At 40.6% G+C, this 22,603-nt stretch overlaps 1 protein-coding gene across 1 annotated transcript in view; it reads right to left on the reverse strand.

The window, feature by feature from the left end:
• LOC136335755 (phospholipid-transporting ATPase ABCA3-like) overlaps nt 1–22,603 on the reverse strand; it is a 164,462-nt gene that overhangs the window by 108,653 nt on the left and 33,206 nt on the right. Inside the window, exons 8-10 of the mRNA XM_066276851.1 lie at nt 15,583–15,756; nt 5,521–5,702; nt 2,048–2,179 (exon numbers count right to left, since the gene is read on the reverse strand). Of these exons, the coding sequence (XP_066132948.1) occupies nt 2,048–2,179; nt 5,521–5,702; nt 15,583–15,756 (488 nt within the window). The remainder of the gene's footprint in view (nt 1–2,047; nt 2,180–5,520; nt 5,703–15,582; nt 15,757–22,603) is intronic.

Here is a 22,603-nt window from a genome sequence, read left to right on the forward strand (position 1 = left end):
GGAGCATTCCTGCAGGAGTGGGCAGTCTGCACTGTGATTGGACGCAGGACCCCGGGCGTGGACAAAGCAGGGGATCGAACTGGCAACCTCTGTGCTCTGGACAACATTCCAAGAAACTGAGGTATTTGACCTGGGCTTAATTTATTTTTATTGATTTTCAGAGAGCTAGAGAGAGGAAGGGAGAGAGAGGGAGAGGGGAAGGGAAACAGCTGTTCCAGTCAGCTGTGCATTCTCTGGTTGCTTCCATTGTGTGCGTCCTGACTGGGAATCGAACCTGTAACCTTGTTTTTTCAATCAGGATGATGCTCTTAACTTTCTTTCTTTTTTTTTTTTTTTTTCAGAGACAGAGAGTCAGAGAGGGATAGATAGGGACAGACAGACAGGAACGGAGAGGGATGAGAAGCATCAATCATTAGTTTTTCGTTGCAACAGCTTAGTTGTTCATTGATTGCTTTCTCATATGTGCCTTGACCGTGGGGCTACAGCAGATGGAGTAACCCCTTGCTCGAGCCATCGACCTTGGGTCCAAGCTGGTGAGCTTTGCTCAAACCAGATGAGTACACACTCAAGCTGGCAACCTCGGGGTCTCGAACCTGGGTCCTCTGCATCCCAGTCTTACGCTCCATCCACTGCGCCACCGACGGGTCGGCCTCTTAACTTTCTTAACCGACTGAGCTAACGAGCCGGGGCCAGCAAAATGTTATTTAAATGACAGGATTGAATACTGCAGTTCAAAAAGACATGAGAAAACACAGATAGGTAGTTCAATAGATGCTGAAATAAAATCAGTGAACAAAATGATTACCTTACCAAAGGTATTACAACTTTAAAGGAACAGAAAAACAGAAACACAGACCAATGGAACAGAATCAAGAGCCCAGAAATAAAACCACATGTATATGGACAAATAATCTTCAACAAAGGAGCCAAAAACACACAATGGAGAAAACAAAGTCTCAATAAATGGTGCTGGGAAAACTGGAGAGCCACATGCAAAAGAATGAAACTTGGTTATAGCTTGTCCCCACGCACAAAAATTAATTCAAAATGGATTAAAGACCTAAATATAAGATCTGAAACAATAAATTACATTGAATAAAACATAGGTACTAAGATCATAGCCATTGGCTGTAGAGAGCAATTTATGAATTCGACTCCAAAGGCAAAGGAAGTAAAGGCACAGATAAACGAATGGGACTGTTGCAAACTAAAAAGCTTTTGCACAGCAAAGGAAACTGACAACAAAGCAGACAGACAGGCAATCAAATGGGAGATGGTATTTGCAAACAACAGCTCCGATAAGGGGTTAATATCAAAAACATATAAAAGAACTCACAAAGCTCAGCAACAAACAACAAACAATCCAATTAAAACATGGGCAGAGGACCTGGACAGACACTTCTCCCAGGAAGACATACAAATGGCCAATAGACACATGAAAAAATGCTCATCTTCACTAGCTATTAGAGAAATGCCAATCAAGACTACAATGAGATATCATCCCGTACCTGTTAGATTAGCTATTATCAACATGACAGATAATATCAATAATTTCATTAAATCTGAATGGCCTGAAATATAAAATAATATGGAATGTAAAATGTAACTGAAAAATTAAAAAAATGTAAATGGCCTGAGCCTCTATTAAAAAGAGGCAATTTTCACACTGAAGAAAGAGCACACACTAACTCTACGTATGCGTAGGTAAACTACACAGCCTCCTATCACAACGACAGAAACAGGAGGAACGGGGAAAATATACCAGGCAAGCATGAACTAAAAGTGAGGCGGGGCAGCCAGTTTCACATGTGGACTCTCACCAGGCCTGCTCGTGGGCCGGGCACCAGGCCCACCCACTGCTGGAGTCAGGCACCAGGATGGCCCCCCTGCCTGTGGGATACCCTGCAGGTGTCTGGCCCACACTCGGATCCTACTAGCTGGCTCATTCACAGAGGCCATCATCTGGTCTGTCCATGGTCCCCACGGACTGGCCGGCCCAGGATCTCCGGGCACGCACTGATAAAGGGCTTCCCCTCTGAAGTGATACCTTGTGCAATCCTTTGATCTGGATACCGGCCACCCAGCTAGGTGATGCAGCCTCAAAATACTGAGTTTCTTCACAGTCTTCTATTTCTTCGTTTCCCCTTCTAATTCTTGGATGACCATACCAGTATGAACGCTACAAAGAAAGCCAAAATGTAATTACCAAAATGAGCATGAAAAGGAATGAAGCACTCTATCTGAACAGACCTATAACAAGTAAAGCAAATGAACCAGTGATCAAAACCCTCCCACAAAGAAAAGTGCAGGAGCAGATGGCTTCGCTGGTGAATTCGACCAAATATCAATATTTAAACAAGATTGACAACAATTCTTCTCCAAGCCTTCCAAGAAGTATAAAGAGGAGGAAACATTCCCTAACTTATACTATGAGCTCAGCAGTACTCGGACACCAAAGTCAGACAAAGACATCATGAAAAAAATAAACTAGAGAGCAAGATCCGCTATGAACACGGATGAAAAACCTTCACCAGATGCCAGCGAACTGAACCTAGCAGCACACTCAAAGTGTTAAACACAATGATCCAATGGGAATTCCCCCAGGAATGCAGCGGTGGTTCAACAGATGAAAGCCAATCAATGCAATGTATCACACTGATGCAACAAGTGGGATAAACCGTATAATCATTACAGTTGATGCAAAAAAGCCTGACAAAGCATCAAAAAAGATAAAAACCCTCAGAAAACTAGAAATGGAAGGAAACTTTCTCAGAATGACAGAGGTCATCTTATCACGCTCAGTGGTGAAAGACTGACAGCTCTGCCTCTGGAATTGGGAACAGGGCAAGGAGGTCACGTCCATCCCCGCACTCCCCACTGCATGGGGGTGTCAGCCAGAGCAAGGAGGCAAAAAGCAGCCAGACTGCAAAGGGAGAAGCGAAGCTACCTATATTTGAAGATGACATAACGCATGTAGTTTATATACAGAAAAGCCCAATGAATACCCCCCCCGCCACGTACTGCCAGAGCTAATTCACAAGTCCACCAAAGATGCAGGGTACATGACAAACATGCAAAAGTCAGCTGTGTTTTTATACACCAGCAATGAACTATCCAAAAAGAAAATTAACAATTTCATTTATAACAGCATACAAAACAGTAAAGTAAGTAGGAATAAAGAAATGAAAGGCTCACACAATAAAACTATAAAACCTTGCTTACATAGTTTAAAGATGACATATAAATAGAAAACGCATGGACTGAAAGACAGTATTTATCATACGGTAATAATACAAGTAAAGTAATCAACAGACTCAGGGTAATCCCTGTAAAAACTCCAGGGGTCATTGTTGCAGAAATAAAAAGCTGATCCTCAAGTTTACATGGAACTGCTAGGGCCCACTAATAGTCAAAACAATCTCGAAAAAGAAAAATAAAGTTGGAGGACTCACTTTCAGATTTCAAAACTTATAGAACCACAGTAATCAAAACCACGCGGCCCAGGCTGGAAGGCAGACGTAGGCCAATGGCATGAAACCGTGGTTCAGAAATAAAGCCTTGCGTCCGTCCGTGCAGCTGGTCTTCACCAAGCCTGCTAAGACCTCCGGGGGAAGGGGGTGCTTTCTGAAACAGTGGTGCTGGGGCAACCAGGTGTTCACACGCAGAAGAATGAAGCTGGATCCTTACCTCACAGTAGGTAAAATTTACTCGCAATTGATCAAGGATCGAAATATAAGATATAAAACCACCAAACAGTTAGAATAAAACATATGGGTAGATCTTCATGACCTTGGATTTGACATTGGTGCTTTAGATATGATACCAAGTTCACAAACAACAAATGGAAATTGATTAGATTTAATAAAGATGAAAAAAAATCTGTGCATGAAAGGATATTATCAAAGAGAGCGGGGGAAAAAAACAGTCCACGGAATGGAAGAAAATACTTAAAATCATGCATATGATAAGGGTCTAGTGTCCAAAATATATGAAAAGACAACCAAATTAAAAAATGGGCACAACTGTTAAATTTAATTTTCTAAATATAATTTAAAACAAAGAATATTTACATATTGCTATATGTACACAGAAATATCTCAGCATCACTAGTCATTAGGGAAATGCAAATCAAAACCCCAAGATACTGCTCTATGCCCACAAAAATGGCTGTAATAAAAGGAATAATAATGCTTGTAAGGACAGGTAGAGGTTGGAACGCTGGTCTGCTGCTTGTGGGAATGTACAACGATACAGGCACTGTGGTTCCTGAAACAATGAAACGAAGTTACCATATGAATTACAATCCAGTTCTAGGTACAGTCCCAAAAGAATTAAAACAGGGGTTCAAACAAATACCTGTACTGAAATATTCATAGCAGAACTATTCAGATAGACAAGAGGTGTCCTGTATGTTACACTACGGATGGATAAAGGAGTTGTTTTACTTGCGTACATTGGAACACTGTTTAGCGACCTAGAAGAAGGAAGCACTGGGACATATTGATACTATAAGACGGGCAAACTGCAAGAACACTGTGTTCAGTGAGAGAAGCCAGACACAACCAGTCACCTACTGAATGATTCTGTTTATACAAAATATCTGGAACAGGTAAATTCATATAAAAAGAAATCTAATTGATTAGCGGTTGCTAAGGGCTTCGGACAGGAAAAAATAAGATGTGACTTCCTAATTGACACAAGATTTTATTTTTGGGTGATGAAAATGTTTTGGAAATAGATATGTGCTGTGTAAATGTACTAAATGACACTGAATTTTTCACTTGGAAATGGTTTATAGTAATTTCATCTGAATTACAACTTAGATGTGAAAAAACAGAAACCAGGCTCTATAAAGACTTGAAAGTCCTCTGTGAGATGGAGAAAGCTACAGCATACTTTCCAGGATTATATTTTTCAGCAAATATGTGTATGATTTGAATCCCTGGGATTTAGGAGCAAGAAAAAAATGTATTTTAAAATAGTATTCAAGAAGTAGGGACACAGAGAATTACTAAAAACAGGCCACAGTGAATGTATCTTATTACACTTGGTCTGAGAGTCTTCTCTGTGTCATCGTCCAGCAGTGGTCAGGTGCACGGAGGGTGGAAGGCAGATGTTCTCTTCTAGGTACCTGGTCTAGCACTGAGGAGAAGCTGGTGCTGAGAACACAGACATGGGGACTCTCCTCACTAGGATCTAAGACACTGTCACATAGTAAGTGAGTTAGGAACAAACTGTGCAGAGACATTTAGGTTTCGTTATTTTCCAATAAAACCCACTCACTGTGTACCACCTGAAGTGTCAAGCACCCATACCTCCTGATGTGGGAATTTTCAGTGTCTCATCCACAGATACGTGCATCTGCACATGTGGAAGGCCGTGGGCATATTCTGAAATGGCTGGCATTTCTGCATGGCTGGGATACAGATGACAGTGATTCTGCACCAAACCTTTCTATCTGATTCTAAATTACTAATAAGAACTATGACCTTTCACAATAACAGAAGCGCTAGAACTCACCATGAGAAAGAAATACCATGGTTGGGACATGCCGTACACTCCTGGAAAGACAGTTTCTATATACCAGGCCACAAGGCCGTATAACAAAGCATCAAGTAAAAGCATTCCTATAATATAGCCAAATGTGAGGTTATCCTCTATGGTGGCTGGTGTCCAAAGGTTATCCCACTTAGCACCAATTTCTGAAATAAAAAAGGAGATATTTACCATTGATAGAAGCTCTGTGGCTGAAACAACAAAGAAAAAAGATTGTTGATACTCTAAATTTTTGCCACTGTGAATTATCTATATGTTGATACCCTAGTATAAAGGTCATCTTAGAAAATAATGGAATACGTAATAACATTGGTTTCTTTCCTCCTCCCTTCCAAATCATGGATAGACGCGCCTGTGTGATGACTGCTGGGGAGGGGTGGGGGAGGTGGAGGAGAGTAACGGGGGACAGATGGTGATGGAGGGAGACTTGGCCTGGAATGGTGAGCACACAATGCAGTGTACAGACAACATGCTGTGGAACTGTGCACCTGAAACCCGTATAATCCTGTTGACCAGTGTCTCTCTAATAAACTCAATAAACAGAAACAGGTATAAAAATAAACATAAATGATTGAAACAAAGTCAACAACTGAAATAAAAATAAACAATAACAAAAATGTCAAGAAGAAAGTGGGTCTCCTAGATCCCATCCTTCTACTTATCCCTCATACTAAATTCCCACTGAAACAACCATCAAGATATGCAAATTTGGAAAAACATTCAACAGTAATAGAGATAAATGCTGACTACCAAGCAGAGTGATGAAAACGGAAAGAGGAAGCTGTTGAAAGAGGACAAGCAGCCTTTACTCCGACTCCTCTATTTCCAGGCAGGGTGCAGCACGGTCGAAAAGCAGGCAGGCTTCCAGGAAGCTCCTGGTGCAAAGAGCAAGACGTGAAGAGGACAGCAGCCCGTGTGACTTGTCCTTCCTTGAACAGGGGCCTGTGGACCCTGTAGACCAGCTTTCCTGTAGACCAGCCCCTTCAGAAGAATGTTCAGGAAGCGATGATTTTCAAAATAAAAGCCATTTGAGGCAGTGAAGAGCAAACTAGAAACCACAGGAAAAAAAAGAAGGTAGAATATAAATTTCAGAAAGCCTACACTAACTTGAGAAATTGTCCACCCAAACACAATAGGAGTCCCTGAAAGAGAAAATAAGCAATATAAAAAAGACACAATAACTAAATAATAAAATGAAAGAATCTGGCAAAAATAACTCAATTAGAAAAGTAAAATTATACATTTTGTTGCAGGATGTACAATGAAAACCCCATATCTAAATAAATTTTAGTGAATTTTTTTTCTTATTAAATTTAATGCAGTGACATTGATAAATCAGGGTACATATGTTGAGAGAAAACATCTCTAGATTATTTTGACATTTAATTGTGCTGTATACCCCTCCCCCAAAGTTAAATTGTCTTCTGTCACCTTCTATCTGGTTTTCTTTGTGCCCCTCCCCTCCCCCAACCCCTCTCTCCTTCTTCACGCCCTCCCCCCTCCCCCTACCCCCCACCCCTGTTGCCATCGCATTCTTGTTCATGTCTCTGAGTCTCATTTTTATGTCCCTTCTATGTATGGATTCATCTTAGTTTTTTTTCTGATTTACTTATTTCACTCCGTATAATGTTGTCAAGGTCCATCCATGTTATTGTAAATGATCCGATGTCATCATTTCTTATGGCTGAGTAGTATTCCATAGTATATATGTACCAAAGTTTTTTAATCCACTCGTCCTCTGACGGACACTTGGGCTGTTTCCAGATGTTCGCTATTGTGAACAATGCTGCCACAAACATGGGGGTGCATTTCTCCTTTTGGAGCTGTTCTATGGTGTCCTTGGGGTATATTCCTAAAAGTGGGATAGCTGGGTCAAAAGGCAGTTCAATTTTCAGTTTTTTGAGGAATCTCCATACTGTTTTCCACAGTGCTGCACCAGTCTGCATTCCCACCAGCATTGCAGGAGGGTTCCCTTTTCTCCACATCCTCGCCAGCACTCATTCTGTGTTGTTTTGTTGATAAGCGCCATTCTGACTGGTGTGAGGTGATATCTCATTGTGGTTTTAATTTGCATTTCTCTAATGATTAGTGATGTTGAGCATTTTTTCATATGCCTATTGGCCATCTGTATGTCCTCTTTGCAGAAGTGTCTATTCATCTCTTTTGCCCATTTTTGGATTGGGTTGTTTGTCTTCCTGGTGTTGTTTTACAAGTTCTTTATAAATTTTGGTTATTAACCCCTTATCAGACGTATTGTAAAATATGTTCTCCCATTGTGTGGTTTGTCTTTTTATTCTGTTCTTGTTGTCTTTAGCTGTGCAAAAGCTTTTTAGTTTGATATAGTCCCATTCGTTTATCCTGTCTTTTATTTCACTTCCCCGTGGAGATAAATCAGCAAATATATTGCTCCGAGAGATGTCGGAGAGCTTACTGCCTATGTTTTCTTCTAAGATGCTTATGGTTTCACGGCCTACATTCAAGTCTTTTATCCATTTTGAGTTTATTTTTGTGAGTGGTGTAAGCTGGTGATCTAGTTTCATTTTTTTTCAGGTAGCTGTCCAATTTTCCCAACACCATTTGTTAAAGAGGCTGTCTTTACTCCATTGTATTTCCTTACCTCCTTTGTCAAATATCAGTTGTCCATAGAACTGTGGGTTTATTTCTGGGTTCTCTGTTCTATTCCATTGATCTATATGCCTGTTCTTATGCCAGTACCAGGCTGTTTTGAGTACAATGGCCTTGTAGTATAACTTGATATCAGGAAGTGTGATACCTCCCACTTTATTCTTCTTTTTTAAGATTGCTGAGGCTATTCGTGTTCTCTTTTGGTTCCATATAAATTTTTGGAATATGTGGTCTATATCTTTGAAGTATGTCATTGGTATTTTAATTGGTATTGCATTGAATTTATAGATTGCTTTGGGTAATATAGACTTTTTTTTTTTAATAGAGGCAGAGATAGACAGGGACAGACAGACAGGAACGAAGAGAGATGAGAAGCATCAATCATCAGTTTCTCGTTGCGCGTTGGGACTTCTTAGTTGTTCATTGATTGCTTTCTCACATGTGCCTTGACCGTGGGCCTTCAGCAGACCGAGTGACCCCCTGCTGGAGCCAGCAACCTTGGGTCCAAGCTGGTGAGCTGTTTGCTCAAGCCAGATGAGCCCGCGCTCAAGCTGGCAACCTTGGGGTCTCAAACCTGGGTCCTTCTGCATCCCAGTCCGACGTTCTATCCACTGCGCCACCACCTGGTCAGGCAATATAGACATTTTAATGATGTTTAGTCTTCCTAACCATGAGCACGGTATATGCTTCCACTTGTTTGTATCTTCCTTGATTTCTTTTATCAATGCTTTGTAATTTTCCGAGTACAAGTCTTTAGTCTCCTTGGTTAAGTTTATTCCTAGGTACTTTATTTTTTTGGTTGTAATTGTGAAGGGGATTGTTTCCTTAATTTCTCTTTCTGACTGTTCATTGTTGGTATATAAAAATGCCTCTGATTTCTGAGTATTGATTTTATATCCTGCCACTTTGCTGAATTCATTTATCAGGTCCAGTAGCTTTCTGACTGAGACTTTAGGGTTTTCTACATACAATATCATATCATAGGCAAATAATGATAGTTTTACTTCTTCTTTTCCAACTTGAATGCCTTTTATTTCTTCTTCTTGTCTGATTGCTGTGGCTAGGACTTCCAAGACCATGTTAAATAAGAGTGGTGAAAGGGGGCACCCCTGCCTTGTTCCTGATCTTAAGGGGATTGCTTTTAATTTTTGCCCATTGAGTATGATGTTGGCTGTGGGTTTCTCATAGATGGCTTTTATCATGTTGAGGTATGTTCCCTGTATTCCCACTTTGCTGAGAGTTTTGATCATGAATGGGTGCTGGATTTTATCAAATGCTTTTTCTGTATCTATTGAAATTATCATATGGTTTTTCTCTTTCTTTTTGTTTATGTGATGAATCACATTGATTGATTTACGAATATTGTACCAGCCTTGCCTCCCCAGAATAAATCCCACTCGATCATGGTGTATGATTTTTTCCATATATTGTTGGATCCAGTTTGCTAATATTTTGTTGAGGATTTTAGCATCTATATTCATCAGAGATATTGGCCTATAATTTTCTTTCTTTGTGTTGTCTTTGCCTGGTTTTGGAATCAGAATTATGCTCGCCTCATAAAAGGAGCTTGGAAGTCTTCCTTCCTCTTGAATTTTTTGAAATAGTTTGAGAAGGATAGGAGTTAGTTCTTCTTTGACTATTTGGTAGAATTCTGTTGTGAAGCCATCGGGCCCCGGACTTTTCTTTGTTGGGAGTTTTTTGATAACTGTTTCGATCTCATTTGTTGTAATTGGTCTGTTTAGGTTTTCTGATTCTTCCAGATTGATTTTTGGAAGATTGTATGTTTCAAGGAATTTGTCCATTTCATCTAGGTTGTCTAGTTTTTTGGCATACAGTTCTTCATAGTATTTTCTTACAATATTTTGTATTTCTGTTGTGTCAGTTGTTATTTCTTCTCTCTCATTTCTAATTTTATTTATTTGAGTCCTCTCTTTTTCTTAGTGAGTCTACTTAAAGGTTCATCAATCTTGTTTCAAAGAACCAGCTCCTAGTTTCATTGATCCTCTGTATTGTTTCTTTAGCCTCTATGTCATTTATTTCTGCTCTGATCTTTATTATTTCCTTCCTTCTACTACATTTGGGCTCTACTTGCTGTTCTTTTTCTAATTCTTTTAGATGCAGGGTTAAGTTTATTTGAGCTTTTTCTAGCTTCTGAAAGTGTGCATGTAGTGCTATGAACTTCCCTCTCAGCACTGCTTTCACTGTGTCTCATAAATTTTGAGTTGTTGTATGCTCATTGTCATTCGTTTCTAGAAATTTTTTTATTTCTTCTTTGATCTCATTCTTAATCCACTCATTATTTAACACCCTGCTATTAAGTTTCCATGTGTTTGAGAATTTTTGAGCTTTTCTGCTGTGATTCATTTCTAGTTTCATGCCGTTGTGATCGGAGAAAGTGCTTGATATGATTTCAGTCTTCTTAAATTTGTTGAGAGCACTTTTGTGCCCTAACATGTGGTCTATCCTAGAGAATGTACCATGAGCACTTGAAAAGAATGTATATTCTGCCGCTTTAGGGTGAAAGGTTCTAAAGATATCTATTAAATCGAGTTGATCTAGTGTTTCCAATAAGTCTGCTGTTTCTTTGTTAATTTTCTTTCTTGAGGATCTATCTAGTGATGTTAGTGGGGTATTGAAATACCCTACTATTATAGTATTGCTGTTGATCTCGCCCTTTAAATCCATCAAAGTCTGTTTTATATATTTGGGTGCTCCTATATTAGGTGCATAGATATTTATAATAGTTATATCTTCCTGTTGGATTACTCCCTTTATCATTATGTAGTGGCCTTCTTTATCTCTTACTATATCCTTTGTTTTAAAGTCTAATTTGTCTGATATAAGTATTGCTACCCCAGCTTTTTTTTCATTTCCGTTTGCATGAAATGTTTTTTCCCATCCTTTTACCTTCAATCTATGTGTGTCTTTTGTTCTAAGGTGTGTCTCTTGTAGACAACATATGTATGGGTCCTATTTTCTTTTTTTTTTTTTTTTTTGTATTTTTCTGAAGCTGGAAACAGGGAGAGACAGCCAGACAGACTCCCACATGCGCCCGACCGGGATCCACCCGGCACGCCCACCAGGGGCAAAGATCTGCCCACCAGGGGGTGATGCTCTGCCCCTCCGGGGGGTCGCTGTTCCGCGACCAGAGCCACTCTAGCGCCTGGGGCAGAGCCCAAGGAGCCATCCCCAGCGCCCGGGCCATCTTTGCTCCAATGGAGCCTTGGCTGCGGGAGGGGAAGAGAGAGACAGAGAGGAAGGAGGGGGGTGGGGGTGGAGAAGCAAATGAGTGCTTCTCCTATGTGCCCTGGCCCAGAATCGAACCCGGGTCCCCCGCATGCCAGGCCGACGCTCTACCGCTGAGCCAACTGGCCAGGGCCTGGGTCCTATTTTCTTATCCACGCAGCTACCCTATGTCTTTTGATTGGATCATTTAATCCATTTACATTTAAGGTTATTATTGATATGTAGTTGTTTATTGCCATTTTCTTCTTTAAAGGTGTATTCTTTTGCTATATTCTTTTCCCACTTTGATCTGTTTACAACAGGCCCCTTAACATTTCCTGCAGCATTGGTTTGGTTGTAATGAATTCCTTGAGTTGTTTTTTGTCTGGGAAGCTTTTTATTTCTCCTTTGATTTTAAACGATAGCCTTGCTGGATAAAGTAGTCTTGGTTGTAGGTTCTTGTTCTGCATTACTTTGAATATTTCTTGCCATTCCCTTCTGGCCTCAAGTGTTTCTGTTGAGAAGTCAGTTGTCATCCTTATGGGGGCTCCTTTGTAGGTGATAACTGTTTTTTCTCTTGCAGGTTTTAATATTTTCTCTTTATCGCTTAGCTTTGGTATTTTAATTATGATGTGTCTTGGTGTAGGTTTCTTTGGATTTCTCTTTAATGGAGTCCTCTGTGCTTCTTGGACTTGTGAGAGTTTCTCTTGCATTAATTTAGGGAAATTTTCAGCTATGATATGATTGAACAACATCTCTATTCCTTGTTCCTTTTCTTCTTCTTCAGGAACCCCTATGATGCGGATGTTATTTCTCTTCATGTTGTCACAGAGCTCTCTAAGAGTTTCCTCTGACTTTTTGAGTCTCTTTTCTCTTTTTTTCTCTGCTTTCATGCCTTCATTCCAGTTGTCCTCTAACTCGCTGATTCGATCCTCTGCTCTATCTATCCTGTTTTTAATTCCTTCCATTGTGGTCTTTATTTCTGATATTGTATTTGTCATCTCCGACTGATTCATTTTTATACTTGCTATTTCTTTATTTAGGTGTTCATAGTAACCATCCATTGTTGTTCTAAGATCCCTAAGCATCCTTACAATCATTATTTTGAACTCTGCATCTGGAAGTTTAATTATTTCCATATCACTCAGTTCATCTCCTGAAGGTTTCATTTGGATTGCACTTTTTTGTCTTCTCATTTTTGGTGTTTTGTTTGTAGAGTTGGTTGAGTCTAGGCTTGGTGTTGTCTGCCTCCAGTTTTCAGTTGTGTTATTTCTAGGTCTTCTTGGGTTGGTATCAGCTATTATTTGTAATCCACTTTCGGATTTGGGCAGCTTTGAAGTCTTGATTTGTTTGTTTTCTTAACAGGTGATATTCTTATTAACTGATCTCAGCAGGGGCTTCCTTGAAACTGTATCTAAGAATGCTGTGGGTGTAACCTGAGACTCTGAAGGTCTCTTCCACCAACTAATCTCACTGGGGGCAGGGTTTTTTCTCAGCTTCAGTAGGGGGAGGTATATCTCAGATCTCCATGGAGACCTGAGTTACTGCCCCTCCTCCCCACTTCTTGTTTTCAGCTGTGTCTTGTTGTGCTGATTGGAGCTGGATAGATGTCTGGAGATCTCTGATCCGGAAGCACTTCAGCTCTGTTTCGTGAAAGGTTCAGTCCCTCCCCCAGCTATCGCCGCCTCCAGCACGAATGAGTCAGCTTTTTTATTTTGTCTCCTTTATTCCTTAGCCCCTCACAGTCTGTCCCTCTCCCTGTCCTTTCCACTTGGGAGATAAGCTGGTCTTTTCAACACACCTCGCTCCCTGGTCGCCAGGTAAGTGGCTGTGAGCAGTAGTTTCTGCTCTTTTTCCCTCTGTGAAATCCTCTCTGGGCTCTCAGCCTCACCCCCCCTCCGTTCCTGTAAGCAGAGGAGGTTCAGGCACTCCCTACCAGGATTGTTGTGGCTTCCTCTTTGCTCCTTGGTTTTTGAGAGCTGTTCTTGCAGTTCAGAGTTGGTTTTTCATGCTGATTTTTCCTAAATTGATTTGTATTCCAGTTTGGTGGTGAGAGCTGGGCGTCTGTGTTTCCGCCTACTCTGCTGCCATCTTCTTTTAGTGAATTTTTAATGCCTCATGTATAAAGTATCCATAAATAAGTTATATGTTACAGTCTTCTAATTGGATCTTCACTGGAATTAGCTTTTTGTTCATAGATTAGAAAATTTAGTAACCTCAATCTTCCTCATACATCAGTAAGTGCAACAAAATTCTTACTAAATCCCAACAAGATTTATCAAGTCATCTTAAGTTCAGGTGGAGAGCACAGTGACAGGAGTGATTAGGGAACAAGGTGTGGGTGCAAGACTAGCAAATACTAAGACTTGTTATAAATCCCAACAAGACTTATCAAGTAATCTGAAGTTCAGGTGGAGAGCACTGTGACAGAAGTGACTAGAGAACATGGTGTGGGTGCAAGACTAGCAAACACTGAGCCTTGTTATAAAGCAATGATGAGCAAAGACGTCGTGGCAGGGACACAAAAACAGACTGGAAAAAATCAACAGAGCAGAAAAGATCACCAGAAACAGACCCATGCACATATGGAAATGTTGGAAAACAAGGTGGAATCAGAAACCAGTCAAGAACAAACTATCCAATAAATGAATGTCATGAAAATAAATAATTAAGTTCTTACCTTATAACAAACAGAAGTATCAACTCTATGTTTATTGAAAACCCAAATGTAAAAATAAAAATACATAAATTTTAGAAGAAATTATAAGATTATTATCTTTATGACTCCGAGTCTAAAAGGATTTCTTGGAAAAGACTGACAAATATGATTACATTAAATTAGGGAAGCTAACAATACAAATTTTGGAAAGGAAGTCCATTCTAGAAAGACAAAGAAGAAAGGCATCCTCCTCTCCCTGAGTAAGAAATGAATTAAATGGGAAAAAACTGGCAAAGGAAAGAGACAGAACAGGTACATGGATCCTAGGTTTTCCATTTCAGGGAAACTCCGGACAACCACTTGGGTGGGCTCATGTGTAATTCCCAAACTGTGTGATGGTGGCATGGGTACTGGCACAATCAGGAAGCTGGGTGAATGGACCTGAGGCGGGACAATGGGCTTCTCATGTCTTAAAAGCCAGAGCTTGCAGAACTGTCTAAGTGTGAGGGCCAGAGTCTCAGAGAGGGCCTGGCCAAGGCAGAGGAACACAGCCAGAATCACACTTCTAACAGACAAGGTACATTCTCAGACGGACATGGTGCCACATGGGCCACACATAAATAAATACACCTCAGCTCTGGCAGGGAACTCCCCCACAGACGCAAAAGATCCCAGTCCAAATACGTCTGAGGCTCCCCTTTTCATTCACCACAAGAGATTCATCAATTCCCCTCTCCTCACATATCATCTTGAAGGAGAAGAGAGATGTCTGAAAGATTGATACACCCATAAGAACATGAATAAATCACTGGGTAAACTTATATTACATTGGTTTTCTTCAGCCCAGTAGTGTGGAGTTTGGAGGAATATTAGTGATAGGAAATAAAGAAGCTATATTTGTTTTTAAAATGAGAGTAGTGTACTATATTATTGGAAAGAATGTAGAAAAACTCATGTGCTATTTATATCTTTTTGAAAGGTGTCTTAATAGCAATTAAAATTGTTACAAACACATCAGAAGATAGCATTTTTATATCTAGGAATGTATTTGTATTAGTATGTACACTGCATGAGCAAATATAATATGTATATTCTTGTGGGTAACAGCAAAAAATTGGAAACCACTCAAATGTGCATTGATAGAGAACCAGTTAATTATAGTACTTCTTCAGAATGGAATATTATACAACTTTGGATAAAAAACACTTACCTATGTGGGAAGAGGTCTAATATAAATATTGAATATATAGCATAAAGTAAATACAGCAATTTGTAGGTTATAAGGTTTAAAATGACTTTGAGAGTATAACTGGGGCTTTAATGTGAAGAGATGGGAACACTTAGTTTTTCACATTTCTGATTGATTTTTTGACAGTTCACATAATTGCCTTTACAGTAAATAAAAAATCAGGGGATAAATAACTCTTATTACATTTCTTACCTCTTTACCACGCCGCCTTGTTCTACCATTCTAGGAATCAAATAGCAAAGGCAAAACTTTCAAGGCAAACACTTACCTTTTATTTCCAGCTTCATCAGAAGATTGACACCCAGTGCCAGTGCAACGTTTGAGCTGAGACAGGCCGCCACCTTGGTCGTGAGGGTTATACATCCATAGTTTTGACTAATGGAGTTAAATGGGAAAAAACTGGCAAAAAATAGGAAGCTTCCAACAGAAGCAGCTAAATGGACTGCAGAGAAGGAGGAAAGTGTAAGTCAGTATAAAACAATATGCAAAATGGTGAGTTACAGAAAACTTTTTATGCCATGCTACAGTAACAGAATGCAAGCTGTATGAGGGAAGAAAATTTTTTTTCTACCATTGTATCACCAGTGTCTGATACATTGTACATGCTCAGTAAATATGTGTTGAATAACTGCATTAAGTATAGGGTGTGTTCAATAAAAAAATGGGAAGATGACATGAACAGACACTTCTCCCAGGAAGAGATACAAATGGCCAACAGATATATGAAAAGATGCTCAGCTTCATTAGTTATTAGAGAAATGCAAATCAAAACTACAATGAGATACCACCTCACTCCTGTTAGATTAGCTATTATCAACAAGACGGGTAATAGCAAATGTTGGAGAGGCTGTGGAGAAAAAGGAACCCTCATTCACTGTTGGTGGGACTGTAAAGTAGTACAACCATTATGGAGGAAAGTATGGTGGTTCCTCAAAAAACTACAAATAGAACTTCCTTATGACCCAGCAATCCCTCTACTGGGTATATACCCCAAAACCTCAGAAACATTGATACGTGAAGACACATGTAGCCCCATGTTCATTGCAGCACTGTTCACAGTGGCCAAGACATGGAAACAACCAAAAAGCCCTTCAATAGAAGACTGGATAAAGAAGATGTGGCACATATACACTATGGAATACTACTCAGCCATAAGAAATGATGACATCGGATCATTTACAGCAAAATGGTGGGATCTTGATAACATTATAAGGAGTGAAATAAGTAAATCAGAAAAAAACAAGAACTACATGATTCCATACATTGGTGGAACATAAAAATGAGACTAAGAGACATGGACAAGAGTGTGGTGGTTACCAAGGGTGGGGGGGGAGGGAGGACATGGGAGGGAGGGAGGGAGAGAGTTAGGGGGAGGGGGAGGGGCACAGAGAACTAGATAGAGGGTGACGGAGGACAATCTGACTTTGGGCGAGGGGTTTGCAAAATAATTTGATGACAAAATAACCTAGACATGTTTTCTTTGAATATATGTACCCTGATTTATTAATGTCATCCCATTACCATTAATAAAAATTTATTAAAAAAAAAAAGTATAGGGTGTGTTAATGTATAAGATATTTAACACATGTGATAAATATAAATATTTAGTCATTTAGGGCTTCCAGTTAAGATGGCAACATAGGTAAATGGCATACTTACACCCTCCCAAAACCACATCAAAATTACAACTAAACTATCGAACAACTGTCAATCCTACAACTGAGACTATGAAGAAGTCACATCCCGATTGGTGGGAGGGGCGTAAACGTGTAACAGGCTGGCCCCACTCCCACCTGTGGTGGACAAACATCGGGAGGGGTGTCTCAGCTACAGAGGTCCCCCCTGAGGAGCAAGGGGTCCCAGCCCCACACCAGGCCCCCCAGCTCAGGGTTCCAGTGCCGGAAGAGCCGTCCCATCACTTCTGTTAGTAAAAGCCAGAGGGAATTTTGGCTGAGTGAGTCGAGGGCCACTGGAGTCCCAGGGGTTCCCCCTAAAAGGACCATGCAGGGCCTTCCCAAGAATTACTGCTCTGAGCTCCCGTGCGGGGGCAGCAGCCTGGCAGGCTTGACGGACACATGGAAGGTGAGGGCCACATTTCTCACAGACGGAAGTGTGGCCGAGGCCACTGTGGCTTTACTGAGCCCTCCCGCCTCAGACCAGCCAGCAGGCACCATATCCGAGTCTCATTGCCCTGGCTATCCCTGTTGACCTTGCTCTGGAGATTTCCTGAGACTCAGCCCCACCCCAGTTGCAGGCACACCAAAGCCGTTTCCAGTGGCTTTTCCATACAAATGTTCCGTCATAACTCATTGTGGCAGACTTTCCTAATATTTCTCAAAGCAGCAGCATCTGGCCTTGCTGGGCCTCATAGCTTTTGTTAAGTGGTCCCAGGACAACCACTCAGGGCCACTGGCCTTGGTTCATAGCTGGGCCTCTCTGGGGTACCTTAAAGACCAGCACAAGTAGCAACCATCTGCAGATGGCTTTGTAGCTCATGACAAGTGACCCCAGCAGAACACAGGCAGTGGCTGATCTTGTCCTGCACATCCTGAGGCCCCGGAGCCAGGGCACCCGGTGGATAGCTTCAGAGGATGTTGAAGCACCACCCAACCACCTCCACAAATGACACAGCCAAGGACAGAAGCAGTGGCCATCAGAGCCCAGCTGAAGGAAGTCTTGCTCTGTGGTGCAGGCTCTTGCGTAGCTGATCCTCCAAGGTGGCTGCAGCCACTCAATGCGGACACTTTGCCTGGCAGTGTATCCCTCCCATGGCGGAGCCAACAGCACTCAGCGATCAACACACCAGGAGGGTGCACACAGCCCACATGGGAGGGGCACACCTGTATGCACAGCTCAGGTGAACAGGGAGACCGTTCCACTGGATGCTACAAGACGACAACTACATTAAGCCACTCTACCAAGCTCAGGACACAGAGCTCTACCTGATACATAGAAACAAACCCAGGGAGGCTGCCAAAATGAGGAGACAGAAAAAACATGTTCCAAATGAGAAAACAGAACAAAACTACAAAAAGAAAAAGAAAAAAGAGAACAAATAAAAATGGAGACAAGCAATCGACTAGATGCAGAGTTGAAAACACTGGCTATAAAGATGCTCAGCAAACTCAGTGAGAACTCCAACAGCATACAAAGGACCAGTCAGAAATGAAGAATACACTAATTACAATAAAGAATAATTTACAGGGAATCAACAGTAGAATTGATGAAGCTGATAATCAAATCAGTGATTTGGAATATAAGAAAGCAAAAAAAAAAAAAAGCCACAAAAAACAAAAATCCACCCTATCAGAACAGCAAAAAGAAAAAGAACCCCAAAATAAAGACAGTGTGAGGAGCCTGTGGCACAACTTCAAGCACACCAACAGTCTCATCTCGAGGGTGCCAGAAAGAGACAAGACAAAAACAATGAAAAACCTATGTAAAAAAATGACACAAAACTCCCTAACCTGGTGAAGGAAACAGACACACAAGTCCAGGAAGCACAGAGAGTTCCAAACAAAATGAATCCAACGAGGCCTTCACAAAGAAACATAATTAAAATGCCAAAAATTAAAGACAAAGAGAGAATCTTAAAAGAAGCAAGTGACAAGCAGTTAGTTCCCTACCAGGGAGCTCCCATAAGACTGTCAGCTGACTTCTCAACAGAAACTCTGCAGGCCAGGAGGGAGGGGCACGAAATACTCAAAGTGGTGGAAAGCAAGGACCTATAACCGAGATGACTCTACCCAGCAGCCAAGCTGTCACTGAGAATCAAAGGACAGGTAAAGAGCTTCCCAGACAGGAAAAGCTGAAGGAGTTCATCAGCACCCAACCAATTATCACATGAAATGTTAAAAGATCTTCTTTAAGAAAAAGAAGAATGGTGACATCAGAGTCGTGAGGGCATGAGAGATACCCCTGATCTCTCCCCTTGAAATGTCAACAGACTGAGCAGCTATAACACAGCGAAGCAACCCCAGCTGGGCTGGCGGGCTTGCCTGACAGGTCTGCACACCGAATGGACTAAGGGGGGAAGGTCTGAGAAGGGAGGAGGAAGAGAAGATGCACTCGCAGTCAGCTCCAGAGAGGAGAGAGGCTTGGGCTTCCCGAGATCTCGTCCGCTGGGGCTCCAGAAAGAAGGGAAGCCTGGCGTGACTGGGTCATTTTCTTTTCTGCTGGGGCTCTGGAGAGGAGGGAAGCTCAGGCTGGGCTTTGTCTGCAGGGCTGTAGAGAGAGGAGAAGCCCCAACTGTCTGGGTTTTTCTCTGCACGGGCTCTTCAGAGGGGAGAAGCCTGGAATCACTGGGTCTCCTTCTGCCAAGGAAGTGGTGACAATGAGGGGCAGAGGGGAGATAACCAGAGCAGGTTCAGAACGAGGGGTCATGGCCAGAGCTCCTTCCTGTGTCTCCTGCGGCCTGCACTCTGCACAGAAACGGAGAGAACCAAAGTGCAGCCCCCAGCACCCCAGATCCCACTTCCTCACCTCACGGGATTGGACAGTGGCCAAGACAGGCCCCACAGCCAGCTCTGCAGCCATTCCCTCCCCCGAGAAACAGAGGTCGGTTGAGCCGTGGGGCAGAGAGCTCAGAGGTCTGAGATCACTGCTACTACAGCTGTAAAGCCCTCTCCACACGCCCCACCCACCACCGTGACTGCCACCCTGCCTGCATCATTGCTATAGCAACACCGAAGTGAAGGTCAGCCCCGGGTTTTCACACAGAAACACCTGTAACATGGTGCCAAGTACTGGAAAAAAACAGAAAAATCTCTCAAAAAAATCTTTTTTTTTCCCATTGAATTTCATTTTAATTAGTTTTTATATATTTTATTCTTATTTTCTTGTAGTTGTTTCTCTTTGTTTTTGCTCTTTATTTTTTGTGGATTTTTTTCACTTGTCATTATTTTTTAAAATTTTTATAATTTCATTGTAATGTTTACTTTTATTTTTCTTATTTTCTGGTTGATTTTTGTTAGAGTTATAAAGAATACTACCACTCTCAAATGCCATCAAGGAAGAAGAAATTGAATACCATGGCTAAACAAAAAAGAGACATAGTTCAGAAACAAAACAAAAAATCTCCAGAAAGCAGGTTCAATCGCATGAAAACCTTGGAGTTAAACAATAGAGAATTAGAAACTGAAGTTCTGAAAATACTCAATGAGATGCGAGATAAAAATAATAGGCAACTTAATGAGTTCAAAAAACAAATTAATAAACAAAAGGAGTGTTTCACCAAGGAGACTGAAACTTAAAACAAACAAAACAAACAGTGATGAAGAACTCAATACCCGAAGAAATGTTTACCTGAGACCTATGTACTCTTACTGACCAACATCACCATGATAAAATTAATTTTCTAAATGAAATTTAAAAAAGAAAGAAAAATGAGGTGGCAGGTTTAGCTAATAAAACAGGCCAGAGAGAATAAAAAATCAGTGACATCAAAGACAAGCAACTAGAGATGCTGCAGAAAGAAGATAGGAAATCATGAATTTAAAGAATGATAGAGCTCTACAAGAACTGTCTGACTTCAACAGAAAGAGCAATATCAGAATAATGGGGATAGCAGAAGAGGAGAAGGGAATGGAGAGCCTATTAAAAAATAACTGATGAGAAGTCCCCAAGCCTGTGGAAAGAGTTACATTCTCAAATTCAAGAAGCAATCAGAATGCCAAGTTACCTCAACCCAAACAGACCTATTCCAAGGCATATCATAATAATATCAAAAATCAGTAACAAAGACAGAATCCTCAAGGCAGCCAGGGAAAAGAAGAACATGATATATAAAAAGGAAGGCCCATCAGGGTATTATCAGACTTCTCAGCAAACTCTCTACCAGCCGGAAGAGAGTGGACCCAAACAGTCAAAGTCCTGAAAGAGAGGAAATACCAGCCAAGAATACTATCGGTATATCCATCAAAGTTATCCTTCAAATATGAAGGAGAAATAAAAACTTTTGCAGACATACAGAAGCTGACAGAATATATTACCAGAAAACCTCCACTGCAGGAAATACAAAAGGGGGTTATTCGACCACATACAAAGAACAAAACAAATCAAAACTACAAGTAAAAGCTCCAACAAGGTTAAAATAAAAACAAGGAAATTTCTGTGACAACAATAACATAAAAGGAGGGAGGAGCAGCAAGATCTGTAGCAGCAAAGGAGGGTGGAGTGCAGAAGCACTCATAAGACAAAGGACTCTTGTACATATGGTCATTTTTCTCTTAATAAACTATTTACAAAAAAAAGCCACTACTGAAATATATAGTTTCAAAAAGAAGAAACAGGGGAAATAAGTACAAAATACCATCAAACAAAAACAACTGACAGAAACACAAAAGAAAAGAACCAAAGGAGACACAGAGCTACCAGAAAACAAAACATAAAACGGCTATAGGAAATCCTCAAGTGTCAATAATTACCCTAACTGTAAATGAACTGAATTCACCAATCAAGAGGCACAGAGTAGCAGATTGGATCAAAAAGCAAAACTCAACCATACACAGCCTTCAAGAGACACATCTATGGTGCAAGGACAAAAATAAACTCAAAGTGAAAGGCTGGAAAACCATTCTCCAAGCAAATAATACCCAAAGAAAAGGAAGTGTAGCCATACTTATATCTGACAATGCTGACTTCAAAACAACAAAGTAACAAGAGAACAAGATGGACATTTCATAATGAATGATAAAGAGGACACTATATCAAAAAGACATAAGGCTTCTTCATATATATGCACTGAACCAGGGAACACTAAAATATATTACATCTACTAACTGATCTAAAAATAGCAGACAAAAATACAATCATACCTGGAGAACTCAACACACCACTGACAGCTTTAGACAGATCATCCAAACAGAAAATCAATAAAGAAATATTGGTCTTAAATGACACACTAGACCAAATGGACTTAATACATATTTACAGGACATTTCATCCCAGAATATCAGATTATACTTTCTTTCCAGTGTGCTTGAAGGTTTTCCCTTGCTTAAATTTTCTGGAATAATTTGAGAAAGACAGATGTAAATTCTTTTTAAAATATTTGGTAAATTTACCTGTAAAGTCATCTGGTCCAGGACTTTTGTTTGCTGGAAGTTTTTTTGATAACTGCCTTAATGATATTAGGTCTAATCAGTCTATTCAGGTTTTCTGATTCTTCCAGCTTCAATTTTGGAAAACTTATGTTTCTAGAAATTAATTCATTTTACCCAGGTTGTCCAATTTGTTGGCATATACGTGTTCATATCATTTTCTTATAATCCTTTGTATTTCTCTGATGT

The sequence above is a fragment of the Saccopteryx bilineata genome, chromosome 4 (assembly GCF_036850765.1).
Source record: "Saccopteryx bilineata isolate mSacBil1 chromosome 4, mSacBil1_pri_phased_curated, whole genome shotgun sequence".
NCBI classification, from domain to species: Eukaryota; Metazoa; Chordata; class Mammalia; order Chiroptera; family Emballonuridae; genus Saccopteryx; species Saccopteryx bilineata.